Raw genomic sequence first — 22,148 nt, forward strand, 5'->3', positions numbered from 1 at the left:
TCTACTACTTCTGCTACGACTGCAACTGATGCTCCTACTGCTGCTCATGCTACTTCTCCTGTTGCTCCTACTGCTACTACAACTACTACTGCTGCTCCTGCTACTGTTGCTTCTCCTGTACCTACTTCTCCTACTGCTGTTGCTGCTTCTTCTGCTTCTGCTATTCCTACTGCTCCTACTACTGCTGTGCTGCAGCTCCAATTGCTCCTACAGCTGCTACTCCTACTCCAACTACTACTACTACTGCTACTACTACTCCTAGTGCTGCTACTACTACTGCTGCTACTGCTGCTACTAGTACTACTGCTCCTACTGCTCTTACTGCTGTTACTGCTGTGCTACTGCTCCTAGTGCTCCTACAGCTGCTACTCCTACTCCAACTACTACTACTGCTGCTACTACTACTCCTAATGCTACTACTACTACTGTCGCTGCTACTGTTGCTGCTCCTACTGCTCTTACTGCTACTACTGCTGCAGTTGCTACTCCTGCTGCTGCTCCTATTGCTCCCACAGCTGCTACTCCTACCCCAACTACTACTACTGCTACTACTACTCCTACTGCTACTACTATTACTATTGTTGCTACTGTTGCTACTACTACTCCTACTGCTTTACTACTGCTACTGCTGCTGTTGTTGCTCCTGCTGCAGCTCCTACAGCTATTCCTCCTACTCCTACTACTAATATTACTACTACTACTACTGCTAACACTGTTACTACTGCTGCTACTATGGCTACTTTTACGACTACTTCTCCTACTGCTCCTACTGCTGTTTCTGCTACTTCTACTACTGCTGATGCTACTACTGATGCCACTACTCCTACTGCTGTTTCTGGTGCTCTTACTGCTACTGCTGCTAATGTTATTGCTCCAATTGTTGTTGCTCATGCTTGTACTACTGCTGCTCCGACTGCTGTTTCTGCTGCTCTTATTGCTACTGCTACTGCTGCTGATGTTATTGCCCCTACTGTTGTTGCTCATACTAGTACTGATGCGGCTACTCCTTCTGCTACTATTGTTGCTTCTACTGCTACTGCTCCTCCGGCGGCTTCTACTACTACTGCTGCTACTACTCCTCCAGCTGCTACTCTTATTACTACTACTACTACAGCTCCTACTATTGCTACTACTACTGCACCAGCTACTGTTACTAATGCTGCTACTCCTCCTACTACAGCTCCTACTGCTCTTAGTGCTGCTACTATTGCTGCTGCTTCTGCTGGTCCTACTGCTACTGTTGCTGCTACTGCTCCTACTTCTGCTACGGCTACAACTGATGCTCCTACTACTACTACTGCGGATCCTGCTACTTCTGCTGTTGCTCCTACTGCTAATGGTGCTACTGCTGCTGCTCCTGCTACTGCTGCTTCTTCTTTTCCTGCTTCTCCTACTTCTGCTGCTGCTACTTTTACTTCTGCCGTTCCTACTGCTCCTACTACTACTACTTCTGCTACTGCTGTGCAGCAGCTCCAAATACTACTACTGCTACTACTGCTCCTAGTGCTACTACTGCTCCTACTGCTCTTACTGCTGCTACTGCTTCTGCTTCTGCTGCTCCTGCTTCTGCTGCTTCTACTGCTACTATTGATGTTATTTCTCCTACTGCTGATTCTGCTACTGCTACAGCTACTGTTGCCGATGCTACTACTCCTACTGTTGTTTCTGGTGCTCCTACTGCTACTGCTGCTAATGTTATTGCTCCAATTGTTGTTGCTCATACTGGTACTGTCGCTGCTGCTGCTGCTGCTCTAATACTATCACTGCTGCTACAGCTCTTACTGCAGTTTCTACTGCTCCTACTGCTTCTGCTACTGCTGCTGGTGTTATTGGTCCTACTCTTGTTGCTCATACTGGAACTGCTGCTGCTACTACTGTTGATTCTACTGCTACTGCTCCTTCGGAGGCTTCTACTACTACTGCTGCTACTACTCCTCCGGCTGCTACTCTTATTAATACTACTGCTACTACAACTCATGCAATTGTGGCTACTACTGCACCTGCTACAAGTATTAATGGTGCTACTCTAGCTACTACTACTGCTCTTACTACTCCTACTAATGTTGTTGCTGCTGCTGCTCCTGCTACCACAACTGTTGTTGCTGCTGCTACTGCTACGACTATAGCTCTTACTCCTCCTACTACTTCTACTATTGTTGCTACTGCTTCTGCTGTGGCTACTACTGATGTTGCTTCTGCTGGTCCTACTGCTACTGCTGCTGCTGCTACTGCTCCTACTTCTACTATTTCTGCTATGGCTGCCACTGATGCTCATACTGCTACTATTGCTGCTCCTGCTACTTCTGCTGTTGCTCCTACTGCTACTACTACTACTGCTGCTACTCTTGTTACTGCTGCTTCTGCTATTCCTACTTCTCCTACTGCTTCTGCTGCTTCTACTATTCCTACTGCTCCTACTACTCCTGCTTCTGCAACTTCTGTGCTGCAGCTCCAACTGCTCCTACAACTGCTACTCCTACTCCAACTACTACTACTACAGCTACTACTGCTCCTAGTGCTGCTACTACTACTACTTCTGCTACTACTGCTACTACTACTACTGCTCCTACTGCTCTTACTGCTACTACTGCTGTGCTGCTGCTCCTACAGCTGCTACTCCTACCCCAACTATTATTACTACTGCTGCTACTGCTCCTAATGCTACTCTTATTACTACTGCTGCTACTGTTGCTACTACTACTGCTACTCCTACTGCTTATACTGCTGTTGTTGCTATTTCTACAGCTACTCCTCCTACTCCTACTCCTACTACTAATATTACTACTACTACTACTGCTAACACTACTACTACTGCTGCTACTGTGGCTACTTCTATGACTACTTCTCCTACTACTCCTACTACTACTGTAACTGCTTCTGCTTCTACTACTCCTACTGCTACTGCTGCTGCTTCTAATGGTACTGCTCCTACTCTTGTTTCTGCTACTGCTGATGCTACTACTCCTACAACTGTTTCTAGTGCTCCTACTGATACTGCTGCTAATGCTATTACTCCAATTGCTGGTGCTCATACTGGTACTACTGCTGCTGCTGCTCCTACTTCTACCACTGCTCATACTGCAGCTATTGTTGTACTGCTGCTCGTAGTGCTCCTACAGCTGCTACTCCTACTCCAACAACTACTACTACTTCTACTACTGCTCCTACTGCTACTACTACTGCTACTACTGCTGCTGCTGTTGCTACTACTACTACTGCTCCTACTGCTCTTACTACTGCTACTGCTACTACTGCTCCTACAGCTACTAATACTACTACTACTACTGCTACTACTGTTGCTACTACTACTAATACTCCTACTACTCTTACTGCTTCTACTGATGTGCTGCTGCTCCTACTACTCCTACAACTGCTACTCCTACTCCAACTACTATTACTACTGTTACTACTTCTCCAACTTCTACTACTACTACTACTGCTGCTACTGTTGCTACTACTACTACTGCTCCTACTACTCTTACTGCTGCTACTTCTGTTGTGGTTGCTCCCGCTGTAGCTCCTACAGCTACTCCTCCTACTCCTACTACTAATATTACTAATACTACTTCTGCTACGACTGCTACTGCGACTACTTCTACGACTACTTCTTCTACTTCTACTACTGCTGCTACTGCTTCTGCTTCTATCGTTGCAGCTTCTGCTGCTCCTACTGCTAATGCTGCGGATGCTACTACTCTTACTACTGTTTCTGCTACTGCTACGGCTACTGCTGCTGATGCTACTACTGCTACTGCAGTTTCTAGCGCTCCTACTGCTACTGCCTCTGTTGCTAATGATATTGCTCCAATTGTTGTTGCTCATATTGGTTCTGCTGCTGCTCCTACTGCTACTACTATTGCTACTGCAATTTTTGCTGCTCTTACTGCAACTGCTGCTGCTCCTACTGCTAGTGCTGCTGCTTCTACTGCTACTCCTCCTCCGGCGGCTTTTACTACTGCTGCTACTACTGCTCCTCTAGCTGCTACTCTTATTACTACTACTGCTACTACAGCTCCTGCTATTGCTGCTACTACTGCACCTGTTACTGGTACTAATGTTGTTACTCCAGCTACTACTACTGCTCCTACTTCTGCTACTATTGTTGCTGCTTCTACTGCTCTTACTGCTGCTGCTCTTGCTATTGCTGCTGCTGCTGCTCCTCCTCCTGCTGCAGCTACTTCTCTTATTGATGCTACTGCTACTACAACTAGTGTTGCTCCTACTGCTGCTCTTGCTGCTACTGGTATTGTTGCTCCTACTCCTACTCCTACTATTATTATTACTACTACTACTCCTACTACTCCGGCTGCTGCTGCTACTGCTACGACTACTGCTCCTACTACTACTAATGCTACTGCTGCTAATACTGCTACTACTGTTGTTGGTTCAGCTACAGCTACTACTACTGCTGCTCCTACTGCTGCTGCTACTACTGCTCCAGCAACTGCTACTAATGTTGCTACTCCCGCTACAACTACTGCTCCTGCTGCTTCTGCTACTATTGCTGCTGCTGCTACTACTACTATTGGTGCTACTCCTACTACTACTGTTGCTACTCTTGCTGCTACTACTACTACTGATAATGCTGCTCATACTCCAACTCCTACTACTACTATTACTACTACTTCTACTACTCCTGCTACTGCGTCTACTACTGCTACTGCTACGACTACTGCTCTAACTACTACTGTTGTTGCTTATTCTACTACTGCCACTACTGCTACTACTGCTCCTATTGCTTCTACTACTACTACTGCTGCTACTGCTGCTACTGTTGCTACTACTACTACTGCTCTTACTCCTGTTACTGTTGTGTTGTTGCTCCTACTTCTCCTACAGGTCTACTCCTACTCCAACTACTACTACTGCTACTACTGCTTCTACTGCTACTACTACTACTACTACTACTACTACTACTACTACTACTACTACTACTACTACTACTACTACTACTACTACTACTACTACTACTACTACTACTACTACTACTACTACTACTACTACTACAGCTGCTGCTACTATTGCTACTACTACTACTGCTCCTACTGCTCTTACAGCTGCTACTGCTCCTGTTACTGCTCTTGATACAGCTCCTACAGCTACTCCTCCAACTCCTACTCCTACTACTACTATTACTACTACTACTGCTACCACTGCTACTACTGCTGCTACTGCGGCTACTTCCACGATTACTTCTCCTACTGCTCATACTGCTATTGCTGCTGCTTCTTCTATTGCTACTGCTTCTGCTGAAGCTACTTCTCCTTCTACTGTTTCTGCGACTGCTACTGTAACTGCTGCTGATGCTACTACTCTTATTGTTGTTTCTGGTGCTCCTACTGCTAATGCTAATTCTCCAATTGTTGTTGCTCATACTGGTTATTCTGCTGCTGCTCCTACTGCTATTACTGCTCCTACTTCTATTTCTGTTGGCCCTACTGCTACTGATTCTATTGCACCTACTGTTGTTGCTCATACTGGTACTGCTGCTGATGCTCTTGCCGTTACTATGGATGCTTCTATTGCTACTGCTCCTCCGGCAGCTTCTACTACTACTGCTGCTACTGCTCCTCCGGCTGCTACTCTTACTACTACTTCTACTACAACAGCTCCTGTTATTGCTGCTACTACTGCACCTGCTACTGCTACTAATGCTGCTACTCCTACTACAACTACTGCTCTTACTACTGTTGCTTCTGCTACTACTACTACTACTCCTGCTACTTAGGCTGCTGCTGCTACTGTTACGACTGCTGCTCATACTACTATTGTTGTTGTTGCTGCTACTACTGCTACTATTACTCTTACTTCTGCTGCTGCTGCTTGTGCTGCTGCCACTACTTCTCCTACTACTACTCCTACTATTACGGCTGCTGCTGCAGCTTTTGCTTCAGCTACTACTGGTCCTACTGGTACTTCTACTTTTACTGCTGCTGCTACAACTGCTGTTGTTGGTGCTCCTGCTGCTACTGCTTCTGTTGCTCCAACTGCTACTGCAACTACTGCGGCTCCTACTCCTACTGCACTACTTTTATTACAACTACTACTACTGCAACTGTTGCTCCTACTGCTACTGCTACAACTATTGCTCATACTCCTCCTACTACTACTACTATTGCCGCTGCAGCTTCTACTATTGCTATTGTTGCTGCTACTTTTGCTGCTCCTATTGCTACTGTTGCTGCTGCTGGTGTTGCTGCTACTGCTGCTACTGCTCCTGCTGCTGCTACCCCTGCTGCTACTGCTCCTACTTCTACTACTTCTGCTACGGCTGCAACTGTTGCTCCTTCTACTACTGCTATTGCTCCTGCTGCTTCTAACGCTGCTACTACTACTACTTCACCTACTCTTGCTACTGCTACTACTAATGCTCATGCTGGTGTTGCTGCTGCTACTACTGATACTACTACTAATGCGGCTCCTTCTACGATTACTACTCCTACTGCTCCTACTACTGTTGTTTCTACTGCTACTACTGCTGCTACGGAAACTGTTGCTACTTCTACTACTCCTTCTTCTACTGCTGCTGCTGCTGATGCTACTGCTCCTACTGCTGTTTATGCTACTGCTGCTCTTACTCCTCCTTCTACTACTACTATTCCTGTTACTGCTACAACTATTGTACCAACAGCTACTACTACTGTTGATGCTACTGCTTCTACTGCTGCTACTACTGCTCCTACTGTTGTTTCTCCTACTTCTACTCTTCCTACTGCTCCAACTACAGCTTCTGCTGCGTCTTCTAGTCCTACAGCTTGTACTACTGTTGCTACTACTATCGATGTGCTGCTGCTTCTACTGCTCCTACACCTACTACTCCTACTCCAACGACTACTACTACTGGTACTACTACTCCTACTGCTGCTACTACTACTACTGCTGCTACTTCTGCTACTACTACTACTGCTCTCACTGCTGCCACTACTGTTATTGTTGCTGCTGCTGCCACTCCAACTGCTGCTCCAACTACTACTATTACTACAACTACTGCTGCTACTACTGCCACTACTGCTGCTGCTACTACTGCGGCTACTTCTACGACTACTACTCCTACTGCTCCTACTATTGCTGCTGCTTCCGGTGCTACTCCTACTTCAACTACTACTACTATTTGTACTACTGCTCAAACTTCTGCTACTACTACTACTGCTCCTACAGCTCTTACTGCTACCGCTACTGCTGCTCTTGCTGCAGCTGCTATAGCTCCTACTGCTGCTGCTCCTACTCCTGCTCCTACTACTACTATTACTACTACTACTACTACTGTTGTCGCTGCTACTTCTGCTTCTCCTACTGCTACTTCTTCTTTTGTTGCTCCTACTGCTGCTATTGTTGTTCCTACTGCTCCGACTGTTGTTGTTGCTGTTTCTGTTGTTCCTACTGCTCCTACTATAGCTGCTGCTGCTTTTGCTAGCCCTACAGCTCCTACTAATTCTGGTACCACTACTGATGTGTTGCTGCTCCTACTGCTGCTACTCTAACTCTAACTCCTACTACTACTAGTGCTACTACTCCTACTGCTGCTACTACTACTGCTACTTCTACTACTACTACTGCTGCTCCTACTACTCTCACTGTTGCCGCTACTACTGCTGCTCCTACTACTGCACCTACTACTACTATTACTACTACTACTACTGCTACTACTTCTACTGCTGCTGCTGCTACTGCGGCTACTTTTACAACTACTACTCCTACTGCACCAGCTGCTGCTTCTGGTGATACTTCTACCCCAACTATTGCTACTATTGGTACTACTGCAACTACTACTATTGCTCATACTGCTCCTACTGCTGCGGCTGCGGCTGCTGCAGCTCCTACTGCGTCTCCTACTCTTGCTCCTACTACTATTATTACTACTACAACCACTACTACTACTGCTGCTGCTCCTGCTACTGCTCCCCCGGAAGCAACTACTACTACTATTGCTCCTGCTACTACTACTAATACTCAAGCTGATGTTGCTGCTGCTGCTACTACTACTCCTACTGCTCTTACTACTTCTACTACAGCTACTCCTACTAGTACAACTACTACTAGCAGGAGGTGAACCTTGCGGGAGGTGACTGAATGGATCATGGTTGATACACTTGGAACGTTAAATCGACAGTTGTGCATGGCATAAGGTAGTTGAGTGTTGGGCATTAGTAAGAAGGTTAACGTTGAGACCCAAATGTGGTGAAAAATAGCGGACGGGCGATCAGTGTTTATAATCCTCGATTGAACGAGGGGAGATATAATTGGAGGCGGAACTCCTAACTAAGAGGCGTGCGGTAGTCAATGAATAAGGCCATCGATTGTAATGGAGTGGACAAGGCAACGACTGAGGTTTGCATAACGGTAGTAGGTATGATTAGCTGGTGAGTGTCACTGAGCTATGGAAATCCAAAGAGTGGACTTTGGTTGAAGCAGGGAAGAACCCTGCCAAGGCGGTACAAGTCAAGATACCAGGATCGAGTGAAGGATCCAATTAGAATTTGGTTTATGAATGAGAATTCTGAATGGATATCATTCCACCTCCTAGGGTACGTTGTACCTGGAGGGTTGAGCGGGTGACAGAATTTAGAGTTTTCTTTGGGACATTGACGTGTTAAGTGATGTGGTAGTGTATCATGGGAATAGACCACTTTAGACCTTAAGTAAGGTGTTTGGACATGAAAAGTTTTAACTCAGTTGATGGAGTTAATGTGGTTAGGTCAAGTGAACTGGTTTCAGGGTAGAACGTCAATGATACTGAATTGAGACCCTATAGTATGTTAAATTTTGGAAGGGATCTAGAGAACAAAGAGAACAGAGTGGGAATCTGGAACTATCAGTTGATTGTAAGTGGAATAGCAGTCTAAAAGTTTATCAGATATCTTAAAGAATTAAGCGTTGACTATGCGAATACTTAAGGTATTAAGGGAAGTGTAATCCCTGATAAGTTAGTTGTGGTGGCAAATGCTGACGTCTTGTTAAAGTAACACGACATAGGACATGGTAAGAGGCGAAGGATAGTGAATACTACGATTTGGCATTGGTTCAGAGAGAAAGCCAAAGAGGTTGTTGGAACTCTTAAGGCAGGAGTGTCTGCCTATTTGAAAGAATAAAAGAACTTGTAAATTGTTAAATTTTGGGAAAATAAAGTTCCGGAAGGAAAGATTTGTATCTCTACGTAATAACAGACGAGGATTTGTATGGTGTTCAGAGAAAGAAGGGAGAGTTCTGACTCTTGATTCAACATAAAATCCTGAAGTTGTACCAAGGGTTAGGCCAGTGGGGCCTACAAGTTGATCCCACCTGGTAGGGGTGATGACTTATGAGTATCTCTGGAAATGGGATTTAGGCAGCGAGGTAATCATTGTAATTTAAGCAGACTCTGAAGTTTCAGCAGGGTTGCGGTGTAAACAAGAAGCTAACAAAGGTATGGCTATTAAACAAAATCCTGTGGGGCAAGATTGTTACTCTTGAAAGAGTGTTGTTGAAAAGTAAAGTAAAGGCAGTGGACCTTGGAAATCATGGTCAGAGTTGCGGGTTTACTGACTGATGTGTTTGGGTAAATTTCGAGGACGGAATTTTTATGAGGAGGGGATAGTTGTAACGACCCAAAGTCGCTAATAAGGCTTAAGGGCCTTGATTAGTGTGCCAGGAGGGCATGTTGGGATTTATGTGTGATTTTTTTTATGAGTTAAATGCATGGTTATGATTTAAAGCGTGTTATATGACTATTTGACTATTTGAGATGCATGACTATGTGTATTAGTATGCATGTAGGCCCTGATTGTGTTAGAAGGGCATAATTGTAAATTTGGCCATTTTGGGCATAACTGTATTGATATCTGATGATTGTTGAGACCACAGTGGTATGTGGGTGTATCCGTGATTTGTGACTCGAGACGATCCCAGAGAGCAGGTTAGCAGAAAAGTCATGGCGGGAATTTATACCCAGCTTGGGGCGAGCCTGGGGGTATAAGCAGGAATTTAGAGAATAGACTGAGATTAATTTTGATGATGGGGAATACTTATTTGGAGATTTATCAGGTGTTGGAAAGCAACGGGAAAATATTAGAGACACTTGAGGATTAGCGGGAATTGGGTAAAATGACTAAAATGGCCCTACTTGGGCAAAAAGGGTTTAGAATTAATAGGGAGGGAATTTTGGTCAATTGGCTTTTAGAGATTGATTTATGAGGCTTTATATACTTAGTGGGATTGGTAGAGAGAGTGAATGGCTGTGGAAAAGAAAGAAAAAGGAAGAAAAAAGAAAAGAGAGAAAAAGAGAGGGGTTTTGTTTCAAAGGATTGGTTTGGGTTTCTAGCACCATTTCTCTTCAAATTTCTTGGTGCAAAGCTCAGTGGAGAGCTATGATAGGCTGAGCATCAATGATCTTGAGTTAGACTTGAAGATTTGGCAAGGATTAGCAAGAACACATCAACTTTTGAGGTAAGTTCTTAGAGTTTTCAGTTTTAAGGGTTTGGCTGGTTTGAGCTGTGTTTTGGGCTGAGATGATAGGAATTTTAGGGAATTTCTGGGCAAGATTTGAGGAAGAGCAAGCTAAGGAGGTCTAGGAAATGAATCAAGGTCGAAATTGCATCAACGGTATGAATTCTAAGCCTTTAACTTTGTTGTTTGACTGAATTTCTGGGTTTAGGGTTGATCATGGTGAATTTTGAGATTTGGGTTGAATGTGCTTGGGTTTTGAGGATTTGGGATGCTTGGGATGAGTGGAGAGTGTTTATAAGCTTGATTTTGAGTTTGGTAAAGATTTGGGGAAGTTTGGGTTGAGATTGGCTCAAAGAAATCGCAGAAAAGGAATTTGGGTTTTGCATGCCTGCAACTAGCGCTACAGCGCTAGTCTTTGGGCGCTGTAGCGCTAGGCCCTGTTTCTGGGGATGCTGATTCTGCTTGTAGCGCTATATTGCCCCCTTTTGAGCGCTGTAGCGCAACCCTGTTCCCAGAAAGGGGTTTTTGGGTTATTTTTGAGGGATTTTGACCTAGGGTTCGGGGTTCAATTCCTCCATCTTGTTTTGTGGATCTAGGACTTCCCGGGGGCTCGGGAATGGCCCCGAGGCTAGGTTTTCGAACTTGGGGTTCGGTGTTGACTTTGACCTATGGCTGTGTTTAGGTGTGCGCTAAGGCTCGAGTGGGATCGTGCTCAAGGAGTCAAGTGTTGAAAGCTATCAAATTGACAGGTAAGAAAACTATAGCACCCGTAGGACAGGGCATGGGCCCATGATGTGATTGCAGGGCTCGGCCCTACATTGCATCCTGAGATGATTGCAGGGCACGGCCCTATATTGCATTACATGTTAGGGTGCAGACTTAATTGAATTGATATATGTTTGAATGCTACTTGAGTTATACTATTTGCATTTATAGTAGAATGAACGGCAAGGGCCGAGAACGGCAACGGCCGAGAACGGCAGTGGGGCCGGAAGTAACACTTAGCACGTGAAGTGCTTGTAGTCAGGGTGGGACCCCATGGATACATGTGATATCCTTTCGTTGGAGACCGAGACCCCAGGCTTTGGTAAGGCCTCTGGGACGGCATGGCCGTGTTTGTTTAGTTTAATGGAATACTTGGTTATCTGTGGATTATCTGATATGTTAACTGTATAAATCACATATGTTATGTACTGTATGAGTTTTCTTGCTGGGCTTCGGCTCACGGGTGCTCTGTGTTGCAGGTAAGGGCAAAGATTGAGTCAACCAGCCATGAGTACGGAGAGTGTGAAGCGACGCGTACATGTTTGGCCTGCCCGACTACTTTGGTTGGGGGTATTTTCGAGAAATGGCTGTAATAACCTGTGATTTTAATAACGGACCAACTGTAAACTTATTTTAAGTTGTAAATGGTTTTCAAACCTTATTTTGGGATCCCAAATGTTTAATACTAGAAGTTTTCAATAAAACAACGCATTTTCAAAGATTACAGCCTTAACTTTTGCTTAGTCACACTTTTGTTTTAAAAACCTCGGTTAGCGAGTTCATTGCACCTTTTTTCGTTTTAAAACTCACTTAGTAACGGCTCTAAGGAAGTAGGGCATTACATACTGCTTCTTTTGTTTCTCCTACTGCTACTTTTGTTGTTCCTACTGCTCCGACTATTGTTGTTGCTGCTTCTATTGTTCCTACTGGTCCTACTGTAGCTGCTGCTGCTTTTGCTAGCCCTACAGCTCCTACTATTGTTGGTACCACTACTGATGTGTTGCTGCTCCTACTACTCCTACAGCTGCTACTCCAACTCCAACTCCAACTCCTACTACTACTGGTACTACTACTCCTACTGCTGCTACTACTACTACTGTTACTTCTACTACTACTACTGCTCTCACTACTTCCGCTACTGCTGCTGCTGGTGCAGCTCCTACTACTGCACCTACTACTACTATTACTACTACTACTACTGCTACTACTTCTACTGCTGCTGCTGCTGCTGCGGCTACTTTTACAACTACTACTCCTACTGCACCTACTACTGTTGCTGCTGCTTCTGGTGCTACTCCTACCCCAACTACTACTACTATTGGTACTACTGCTCCAACTTCTGTTACTACTACTACTACTCCTACTGCTCCTACTGCTACCGCTACTGTGGCTGCTGCAGCTCCTACTGTGTCTCCTACTCCTGCTCCTACTACTATTATTACTACTACTACTACTACTACTACTATTACTACTATTGCTGCTTCTACTGCTACTGCTCCCCCGGCTGCAACTACTACTACTACTGCTCCTGCTACTACTACTAATACTCAAGCTGCTATTGTTGTTGCTGCTACTACTACTCCTACTGCTCTTACTACTTCCACTACAGCTACTCCTGCTACTACAACAACTACTACTGCTACTACTACTACTATTGTTGTTGCCGCTGCTGCTGCTACTACTACTACTACTACTACAGCTACTGCTGCTACTACTGCTCCTACTCATGGTACTACTACTACTGCTGCTGCTGCTCCTACTGCTACTACTACTGATGTTGCTGCTACTGCTGCTCATGCTCATACTCCTACTGCTGCTACTAGTACGGTTGCTTCTACTGCTGCTATTGCTACTGCTACTGCTACTACTGATCCTACTACTACTAATGTTGTTGCTCCTGCTCTTACTGCTACTACTGCGGCTGCTACTGCTTCTGCTCCTGCTGTTGCTGTTCCTACTGCTCTTACTGTTGTTGTTGCTGCTTCTGCTGCTCCTAATACTGCTGCTACTGCTACTGCTATGCTGCTACTCCTACTACCCCTACAGCTGGTACTCCTACTCCAACTACTACTACTGCTGCTGCTGCAACTGCTGTTACGACTCCTACTCCTTCTACTACTGCTACTACTGCTGCTGCTATTGCTACTATTGCTCCTACTTTTGCTGCTTCTGCTGCTCACACTGCTACTGCTGCTGCTCCTACTGTTGTTGCTCATACTCGTACTGCTGCTATTGCTTCTACTGTTCCTCCGACTGCTACTACTTCTACTGCTCGAGCTACTATTACTACTGCTCCTACTCTTGCTGCTATTGCTCCTACTACTACTCATTCTGCTGCTACTGCTACTACTACTACTACTACTCCTACCGCTCCTACTACTTCTACTATTGCTACTCGTTCTACTTCAACTACTATTACTGCTACTACTATTACTGCTGATGCTTCTGCTGCTGCTACTGCAACTCCTACACCAACTACTACTACTGCTGCTAATATTGCTACTACTGCTCCTACTGCTGCTTCTACTAATCCTACTGCTGCTACTATTACTACTCCTACTGCTGCTACTACTGCTCCTGCTCCTCCTGCTCCCACACCTGCTACTACTACAACTGCTGATGCTGTTGTTTCTGCTCCTACTGCTCCTGCTGCTTCTACTACTACTGCTACTACTGCTCTCATTACTACTGCTGATGTTGCTTCTGCTGCTGCTACTGCTATTGCTTCTGTTGCTCCTACGACTGTTGTTGTTGTTGCTTCTCCTGCTGCTGCTGCTACTGCTTATGCTACTGCTGCTGCTATTCCTACTCTACTAAAATTATTACAGCTACTACTACTGCAAGTGTTGCTGTTGCTGCTACTATTGCTACGACTATTTGTCCTACTCCTCTTACTAATACTTATGCTGTTGTTGCTACTTCTACTACTACTACTACTACTACTTGCTAAGAAGAATGCCCATGTTGTGGCAATTCCACCCAGAAGGTAATGGGGTACTCCTATTCCACGTCCTCGGACAATGCTCAAGGCTCTAGGCTGAGTAGCAGGAGCAACTTTTAATGTATTATGAGACCAAACGATGGATTCAATAAGTTCCTGCTAATAACCACGCCGGCTGAAGAGAAACATTAGACTAAAAGCCCATACAAAATGGGCATCTAGGAAAAAAAGGACGTATGCGGATAAAGAAGAACCATAGGACTGAATTACCTGGGATGCCTGTGCCCATAAGAAATCGCAAAGCCACCCATTAATAGTAGTGGAACTCTGCGCAAATAATGATTTTGCCCTTGGGGCCATCAAAGGATAGGGTTATCCTTAAGGGGCATGTTGGTCTTTTACCGAAGGGGATAAACTCAGCTAAGTTGGAAGACCCTAGAAACTAAAAGAAACTGGTACAGCACTCTCTCTCACATTTCCTTCTCTCTCCCCCTCTAAGTTTCTCTCAAAGCTTAGAAGTGTAGAATTTGGGGCTCTCAACTTGGTGATGATCTGAATTGGACATAGGGTGTGACTAAAGATTGGAGGTATCTAGGAGTACCAATGGATAAGGGGAGGGAACTTGAATTCTGTTGGGATTCAAAGGTATGGATTAGAACTTTGAATTATTTAAGAGTTACTAGTGAGTTTTGGATTTTGATGTTTAGGAATATTATTAAAGCTATAGGTTGTTAATTATCATGTATCTGAGTTGCTGGATGTAGCGTCTCATAATTTTACTTAGCTAGATAGTAGTAGCAGTAGCTTATTATTTTAGTTTTCATGGTTAATGGTTCAAACCGGAATTCAGTTGGAAACTCAAGATATAGTTATGGATTTTATAGGTTTAGCCTATAGTTTAGAAATATTAATTTTAACATAATGTTTGATTAATATAGCTAGCCCTAGAAATGATATTTATTATAACCTAAGGTTTAGATAGAATAATTAAGAATGTGACAATTGCCACATGTATGATTATTAAGGATTTAAGGATTTTAGATGAATAAATTAATAAAGGATAAACTTAGGAAGCCTAGAACCTTCCCCCAGTTGTTAGGATTACGTTTTACTGAGTCAAAGTTGTTTAAACAAAATTCAAGTGTGCTGAAAGTGTGCAAATAAATGTTTGATATATCAACGTATGCCAATATATCGCAGCTATATGGGCCGATATATCACCTATGGGTGATACGGAAAACATGTCGACTTCGCACAAATGAAAGCACAGGGGCTCGGGATATAGGGGCAGGCGATATATCGCCTATAGAGGCGATATATCAGCTCCCTTTGGAATTATTGAAAATCCATGGAATCCGAGCTAGAAACAGCCCTTAATAACTTAGACTTGCTCTTGAACGTTTTTGATCGAGTTCTAGGCATCTGTTGAGAAGAAATTCAATTTTTATTCAATTATTTATTCATTTTAAAAGGAGTTAGTTTCACTCATTGATCTCTATAAAATAGGACCTTTCACTCAGCCATTTGCTTCATCATTCAAGCATTATTCAGAGCCTCCATGCTGCTAAGTTCGTTCTAGAGAGAAACATTAAGGTTTTTATAACACCCCAATTTGCTAATAAGGTTTAGGACCTTGATTAGCATGCCTGGAGGGCAATAAATGAATTAACATGTTAATATATGAGTTTAAATTAATATGTGATTAGAATGCATGTTTAGGTGGAATAAATATGCATGTGGGCCCCATTTGTATGTTAGGGGTAAAATGGTAATTTTAGCCCGCTGAGGGCATAAATGTGATAATTGTATTATATGATTAGTACCACGTGTGGGTGGTGATATTATCGTGATGCACGTGCCGAGGCGGTCCTAGGGAGCTAATTAGTTTAAAAGTCACAACGAGATTAAATACCCGGCTCGGGAGGAGCCTAGGGGTATTTTGGGAATTTTATAATTTGATTTTATGAGTTAATGGTTAATGGTAATTGAGTAACTTGAGTGACCATTGGTAACTATTGAGAGTAACAACTTTAGATGAGAAAATGGTAGAATTGTAGGAAAGGTGAAATGGCAAAAATGCTCTTGAGGTTTAGTTAGGAAAGGAATTACATGGAGGGGTAAAATGGCCTTTTGTCAGAGGTTTAGATAGATTTAGCTGGGGGAAAAGAGGATTCACGTTCTAACACTTGGTCACATTTTTCCCTTGCTGAAATTGGAGGAGAAACTAGAAGGAAAAGGAAAACCAAGGGCAAGAAGAAGAAAAGAGGGGAGCTGAAATTGGGAACTTAGGAGGAGAATCAAGAGGCTTGAGGCAACTAAAATCAAGTATAGGCTAAGCTTGTTCAGAGGTAAGAGTTTATCCCCTGTTTTACTAAGTTTCAAGTTTGATTTTAGAAAGTAAGCATGAAAATTGAAAGATTGTTGTGGCTGGTTTTGTATGGGAATTCAGCTTGGTAATCAAGAGGATTTGGTTTGAAGTTGGGTTTGGAGAGGGCTCAAAGTTGAATTCTTGATTAAGGTAAGAGTTTTAAACATCTTTGAGTTTTCATATCTGATGTGGTTTAAGAATTTGGAAGCATGGTTTAAGTTTTTCAAGCTTTGGTTTAAGTTTTTGGCCTACTGGTTTAAGTTTCTGAAGTTTGAAACCAAAGGGTGGATTTTGGGTGTGATTGTGTGTTTGACCTTGTTGCTGGTGTTTATAGGTTGTTAGATGGTTCATTTGAGGTTTCAAATTGGTTTTTGGGGTTTAGGTATGTGTTTGGGTTGGATTGGAGGTGTTTTGGTTCTGGGAAAATGTAGGGGAAAACCCAAAATTCTGGGTTCGCGAAGGGGTGCCGCGGCCCTGTTCTTTGGTGCCGCGGCGCAAGGCTGCATCAGGCAGCAGAGAAGTTTCTGGGCGCCACGACCCTCCTTGTTGGGTGCCGCGGCGCTAGGCTATTTCTGGGCAGGGAGATTTTGCAATTTTGGGCATTTGCCCCGGGGGCTCGGGGGATGTTTCCATTACATTGTTTTGGGAAATTGGAAGTCCCGAGAGTACGGGATTGGTTCCAGGAAATGGTTTTGGATTGATTAGTATTAAAGAGTGTTTTATATGTGTTGTGACTAGGTTTTTGGAGAGGGTCGGGTTAGAGGACCGTGTCATGACTTTGGTGCATTGTGAAGCTCGGGATACAGGTAAGAAAATTGTAGTACCCGTAGAACAGGGCATGGGCCCATAGTGTTGTTGCAGGGCATGGCCCTAGATTGTATTACTGTTAGGATGTAGCCTTGATTGAATTATTATATGCGTGAATGCTGTTTGAGTTATGCTATATATGATTATAGTAGAATGAACGGCAAAGGAGCCGGGAACGGCAAGGGGCCGAGAATAACACTTAGCACATGGAGTGCTTATTGTTAGGGTGAGACCCCAATGGATACATGGGATATCCTTACGGTGAGAACCGAGATCCCAGGCTTTGGTAACGCTTCTGGGACGGCATGGCCGTATTTGTTTAGTCTGATAGACTATCTGTTTATCTGTAGATTATCTGTTATGTTCATTATGTTGGGGTTTTATGCCTTAATTAAAACCCAAATTCTTTGTAATCTCATTTTATTATCAATAAAAGAATAGAAATCATTTTTTGACTTGGTCAATCACTTTGCTCACATGTTTTATTTTCATGATTATTTGTTTAATATAAACTTCTATTAAATCCCGAGCATATAAGCTAATCTTATTTATAGTGACGTAATCACAGTGGAACATAAATATGATTATATGTTCAAAATAAGTTAGTCCTAAGATTAGTCAGTGCACCGGATTTACACTGACTTGCCAATCTACGATATGATCTACTTACACATTACAGTGTTATGTTCTTTCCAGAACATTAGCAAAGTAGATAAGATCGGATGTATATGTTACATCGGACAGGACCGATATTGACAGTTGATAAGATAAGTAAACATGCCGTTATTATCTATTCTAGTCATATCATATAGTTGACCATAGGTCAATTCAATCTCAATTCTGAGTGGTTAGTATTCTAACTGATTGTATTATTTGAGTTCTTTGACTTGTTCATTATCAGCTTACCCTACGGACTAGCCCATACTTACGTCTTGGGAGCTCGGTAGTATAATTGAGTGGGAGTGTTAATCATAGATATGAACATCTATAGCTTCTAATGAAGAAGTGAAACGATGGTTTCCTTTTAGTTTGGATGAAGGTGTTAAATGATAGAGATCTCATTTCAGTAATTAAATTAGTTTACTGAAATATTATTTACAAGGAACTAAGTGTTTTAAGGATAAAATACAATGAGGGGTAAAACGGTATTTTAGTCATATCTCATTGTAGACCGTCTATAGAGGATTGAGTGACAATTATGGTTGTAACAATGGATAATTAATAGCGTATCTATATTTGTTATAGAGCGTTCTATGAATTCAAGAGTGCAATTCTGAGTCTATAGTGGAGTCACGAGAAATTAATAAGTTAGTAAATTTATTTGTTAGATTTATGATAACTTATTGGAGCTTGATTTCATAGGCTCATGGTCCCCATTGTACCTTGGATAAAATCATCTAGATAGTCTCAATTAATTGATTTAATTATCAATTAGAATTATCAAAGTTGACCAGGTCAATTTTGGATAGTTTCACAGAGTTGTGTAATTTTAAGAAGAAAAGAGAAATTATGGCAGATTTATTAATTAAGATAAATTGGTATCTAAATTAATAAATAAATTTAAATCAAGGTTCAAATTATAAATAATTAATTTGATAAAGGATTTAAAAAATTATTTAATTAATTAAATCAATAGAAAATAATACAGGTCTTGATTTTAAGTCCAATGGGCTTATAATCAAATGGGAAATTTCACGGGCCTATAGCCCATGATAATTTCGACCTAGGGCTTCAAAATGGCTGTTATTTTATTGATTTTTTAATTAAATTAAATGGCCTAATTGAGTCTATAAAAGGAGTGCTTAGAGAGAAGATTTCAGAGACGACAGATAAGTCACAAGTCAGATTTTCTGATAGTTTTATATTCTCTCTAAACACAAGTCCTTTTCTAAGCCACTTTGTTATTTTCTCTTCTTCTCTCTATATCTATCTCATGTATTGAGAATTTCCCACACTAGTCTAGGTGGTTCTAAGGATACATTGGAAGATCGTGAAGAAAATAGAAAATCGGTTCAGTTTCTTGATAATACTCTGCGACAGAAAGGATACAAGAGTTAGAGAAACTGAAGGAAGGACTCTTAATTCCGATGCGTGTACTGTAAGTATTATATTATTTTTTTCTCTTTGAATTCAATTTTAGAAACATGTTTTAGGCTATCTCGTATTAATTTGTTTAATATTAGATATACATGAAAATAAATAAAGATCCTGTATAAGCTAATCCAACAGATTATATATTATGCATATGCTATGTGATGTATGAGTTTCTTGCTGGGCTTCGGCTCACAGGTGCTCTGTGTTGCAGGTAAGGGCAAAGAAAAAGTCAACCAGCCATGAGTACGAGAGCATGAAGCGGCGCGTACATGTTTGGCCTGCCCGACTACTTTGGTTGGGGGCATTTTTGAGAAATGGTTGTATTAGACTGTGATTTTGATGGTTAATTATCTACAAACCCATTTTGAGTTGTAAATATTTTATAAACTGTATTTTGGGATCCCAAATGTTAGACACTTGAGATTTTCAATGAAATAGAGTGTTTTCAAAGATTACAGCTTTGACTTTTGCTTAGTCACACTTTTGTTCTAAAAAATCCTCGTTTAGCGAGTTAATTGCACATTTTAAACTCACTTAGTAACGGCTCTAAGGTAGTAGGGCGTTACAGTTTTGGGGTTAAAAGATTTCAAATCTAAGCTTTTCTAAATACTTGGGAAGTAAGATAGAGTGATATTTAAGTATTGAGGTGTAGATCGAAGTTCTAATCTATCCAATGTATTCTTTATCCTCAGGTTTAGTTCATTATAGTTCCTCTTATTCTTTTCATTTTCTTCCAAATCCTAACTTTTTATAATGGCTTTTGGTTAGGTATTTGAGTTTCTTGAAGCTTAAGGTTGTCAGAAAGTTCTTATCATGACGGTTTAGATCTTCTTTTCATCATCATTTCTTTAGAAAACTTATGGATCTTACTATTTGGTTTTAGGAGTTTTAAATCTCGCTCTTGTCTTCAATATCCCAGTTTTTTGGTAAGGAAAATAGGTTAGATTTTATGTGTTATGATCATGTTTATGTGCTATATGTGTATGTAAGTATGTATGTATATGTTTTATGTTGTAGTCTCTTGGGAAATGTAGTTGCTTAGATAGCAAATAAGCAAATCCCAATATTTTTATCATTATCGTAGACTATAGTTATGATTTAACCTACCTCGAATAGTAGCAAGAGGAATTAGATGGTTTATCATATACTATATTGTGTTTAAACCTACCTCAAATAGTAGCAAGAGGACGTAGATGGTGTCTATCACATACTACGGTAATGAGTTAATGGCCATTAATATTGCAGTCCTATGTTTTATGATTTACGTTTTTACGCCATAAGTTTTATGATTTATGTTTTTAGACTTATGATTTATGATATTTTTTTAGTATATTTTCCTTGCTGGGCATTAGGCTCATTGCTTTTTATTTTATATGGTGAAGGACAATAAGCTTGGAAGGCGAGATGGATTCATGGCAGCTTTGGCATGTGTATTGGGCGAGGACTGAATGAATGGACAGATGGGAAAGATCGAGGATGATGTTTTGTTTCAAGTCTTTTTAATTATGTATATATGTTCTATTTCCCCCATTTAGTATTTGAACAATTAATTAAAGATTTTGGTTTCTTTGTGATTTTATGTAAAACAATGGGATCCCATATTTCAGATTTTTATAATAAAGTTCTATTATTTTATGTATGTATTCCAACATAGTAGTCAAGCTTAGTAGTTTTTAATGGTTTGAGGTCTATAAGTTAGTTGGGTCATTACAATTGGTATCAGAGACAAGGTTCATATGCATGAAGTTCTCCTTGATACACACGCAAAAGCTTCGGATCTAACTGCCAATGTAAGTGTTTATGTATGAATATTATGTTTATGTTAATAGCTAACGTTTTAGTCATTATGTTTTCAGTCAAAATGAATGGAGCTTTGACTTATCATGATATCCAAGCCATTAAGGCATTGAAAAGTATAGATAGCTAATGGACACAATAGGAGTGCTAGAAACAATCACTCAAAGATTGGTCATATTTCACAAGGAGATAATTCACCTTCAAATCGCTAAGCAAATCATGAGGAGAGCCATGGAACAATATGTCCTAGTAATTAGGCTTTTTGAGGATTTTCCTTTCGTAGTTTCAAAATTGGAAGAATTATGGGAGACTATGGATGATGAAGATGATTTACCGATAGCCATGAGATATTATTTTCTTATACTTAGGTTTACCTATAGGTTTGAGTTTCAATTCACTAATGAATAAAAGCATAACATCCTAATGAATATTCCCCGAGGTAGTTTCGAGGCTCATGATAATGATGATTATGAAGAAATAAATGATGATATGTTAGATAAAGGGTCAGATGTACAAGATCCTAATTTTTAGATTTACCCTACTTATTATTAGTGAAGTTTCTTTATTTTGAATTTATGATTGTAATAAGTGAAAATCTTTTTCCAAATGAATAAAGTTGTTATTTTTGAATGGCATGTATGAGTTTGATTTTTTTACAATCATAATAAATTTAGAATAATTTCAATAAATAATGACTGAGTTCGGTGAGGGTGGATACAAATCAATAAATCGGTAACTATATTGAGAGTTTAGGGGGCCATAGTAGTGGGAATGATTTTACTGATCCCAGCCCTCCCTCAATATAGATAACTTTGGAACATCGACGAGTTTTGAGCCTGAGAATTAAGTCATATAGGATGGTTAGAAACAGACTTAGAAAATAATAAAGATGGCTTAATATTCTAAATATAGAAACACACTCTAAATTAAAAAGAAGGCTTACATAATGTTTCA

The 22,148-nt window shown here is 41.4% G+C and overlaps 3 protein-coding genes across 3 annotated transcripts in view; all 3 read left to right on the forward strand.

Annotated features, from left to right (window-relative positions):
- LOC133779564 (uncharacterized) overlaps positions 1 to 686 on the forward strand; it is a 44,982-nt gene extending 44,296 nt beyond the window's left edge. The window contains exons 10-11 of the mRNA XM_062219512.1: positions 196 to 212; positions 653 to 686. Of these exons, the coding sequence (XP_062075496.1) occupies positions 196 to 212; positions 653 to 686 (51 nt within the window). The remainder of the gene's footprint in view (positions 1 to 195; positions 213 to 652) is intronic.
- Positions 687 to 732: 46 nt separating this feature from the next.
- LOC133779565 (cell wall protein DAN4-like) lies at positions 733 to 2,776 on the forward strand. The gene is made up of 6 exons (XM_062219513.1): positions 733 to 988; positions 1,181 to 1,339; positions 1,630 to 1,725; positions 1,776 to 1,832; positions 2,127 to 2,445; positions 2,746 to 2,776. The coding sequence occupies exons 1-6, from the start codon at positions 733 to 735 to the stop codon at positions 2,774 to 2,776; spliced, it is 918 nt and encodes a 305-aa protein (XP_062075497.1).
- A 58-nt stretch (positions 2,777 to 2,834) lies between these two features.
- LOC133779566 (uncharacterized) overlaps positions 2,835 to 22,148 on the forward strand; it is a 61,582-nt gene continuing 42,268 nt past the window's right edge. The window contains exons 1-6 of the mRNA XM_062219514.1: positions 2,835 to 3,036; positions 3,518 to 4,243; positions 5,256 to 5,614; positions 6,747 to 7,190; positions 8,771 to 8,822; positions 13,234 to 13,430. Of these exons, the coding sequence (XP_062075498.1) occupies positions 2,835 to 3,036; positions 3,518 to 4,243; positions 5,256 to 5,614; positions 6,747 to 7,190; positions 8,771 to 8,822; positions 13,234 to 13,430 (1,980 nt within the window). The remainder of the gene's footprint in view (positions 3,037 to 3,517; positions 4,244 to 5,255; positions 5,615 to 6,746; positions 7,191 to 8,770; positions 8,823 to 13,233; positions 13,431 to 22,148) is intronic.

The sequence above is a fragment of the Humulus lupulus genome, chromosome 5 (assembly GCF_963169125.1).
Source record: "Humulus lupulus chromosome 5, drHumLupu1.1, whole genome shotgun sequence".
In the NCBI taxonomy this organism is placed as follows: Eukaryota; Viridiplantae; Streptophyta; class Magnoliopsida; order Rosales; family Cannabaceae; genus Humulus; species Humulus lupulus.

Coding starts and splice junctions, on each gene's coding strand:
- LOC133779565 (XM_062219513.1), top strand. CDS start 733: ATGGCTACTTTTACGACTACTTCTCCTACTGCTCCTACTGCTGTTTCT. Junction 1,726..1,775: donor AATTGTTGTTGCTCATACTG/GTACTGTCGCTG, acceptor CTGCTGCTACAG/CTCTTACTGCAGTTTCTACT. Junction 1,833..2,126: donor TACTGCTGCTGGTGTTATTG/GTCCTACTCTTG, acceptor CTACGACTATAG/CTCTTACTCCTCCTACTACT.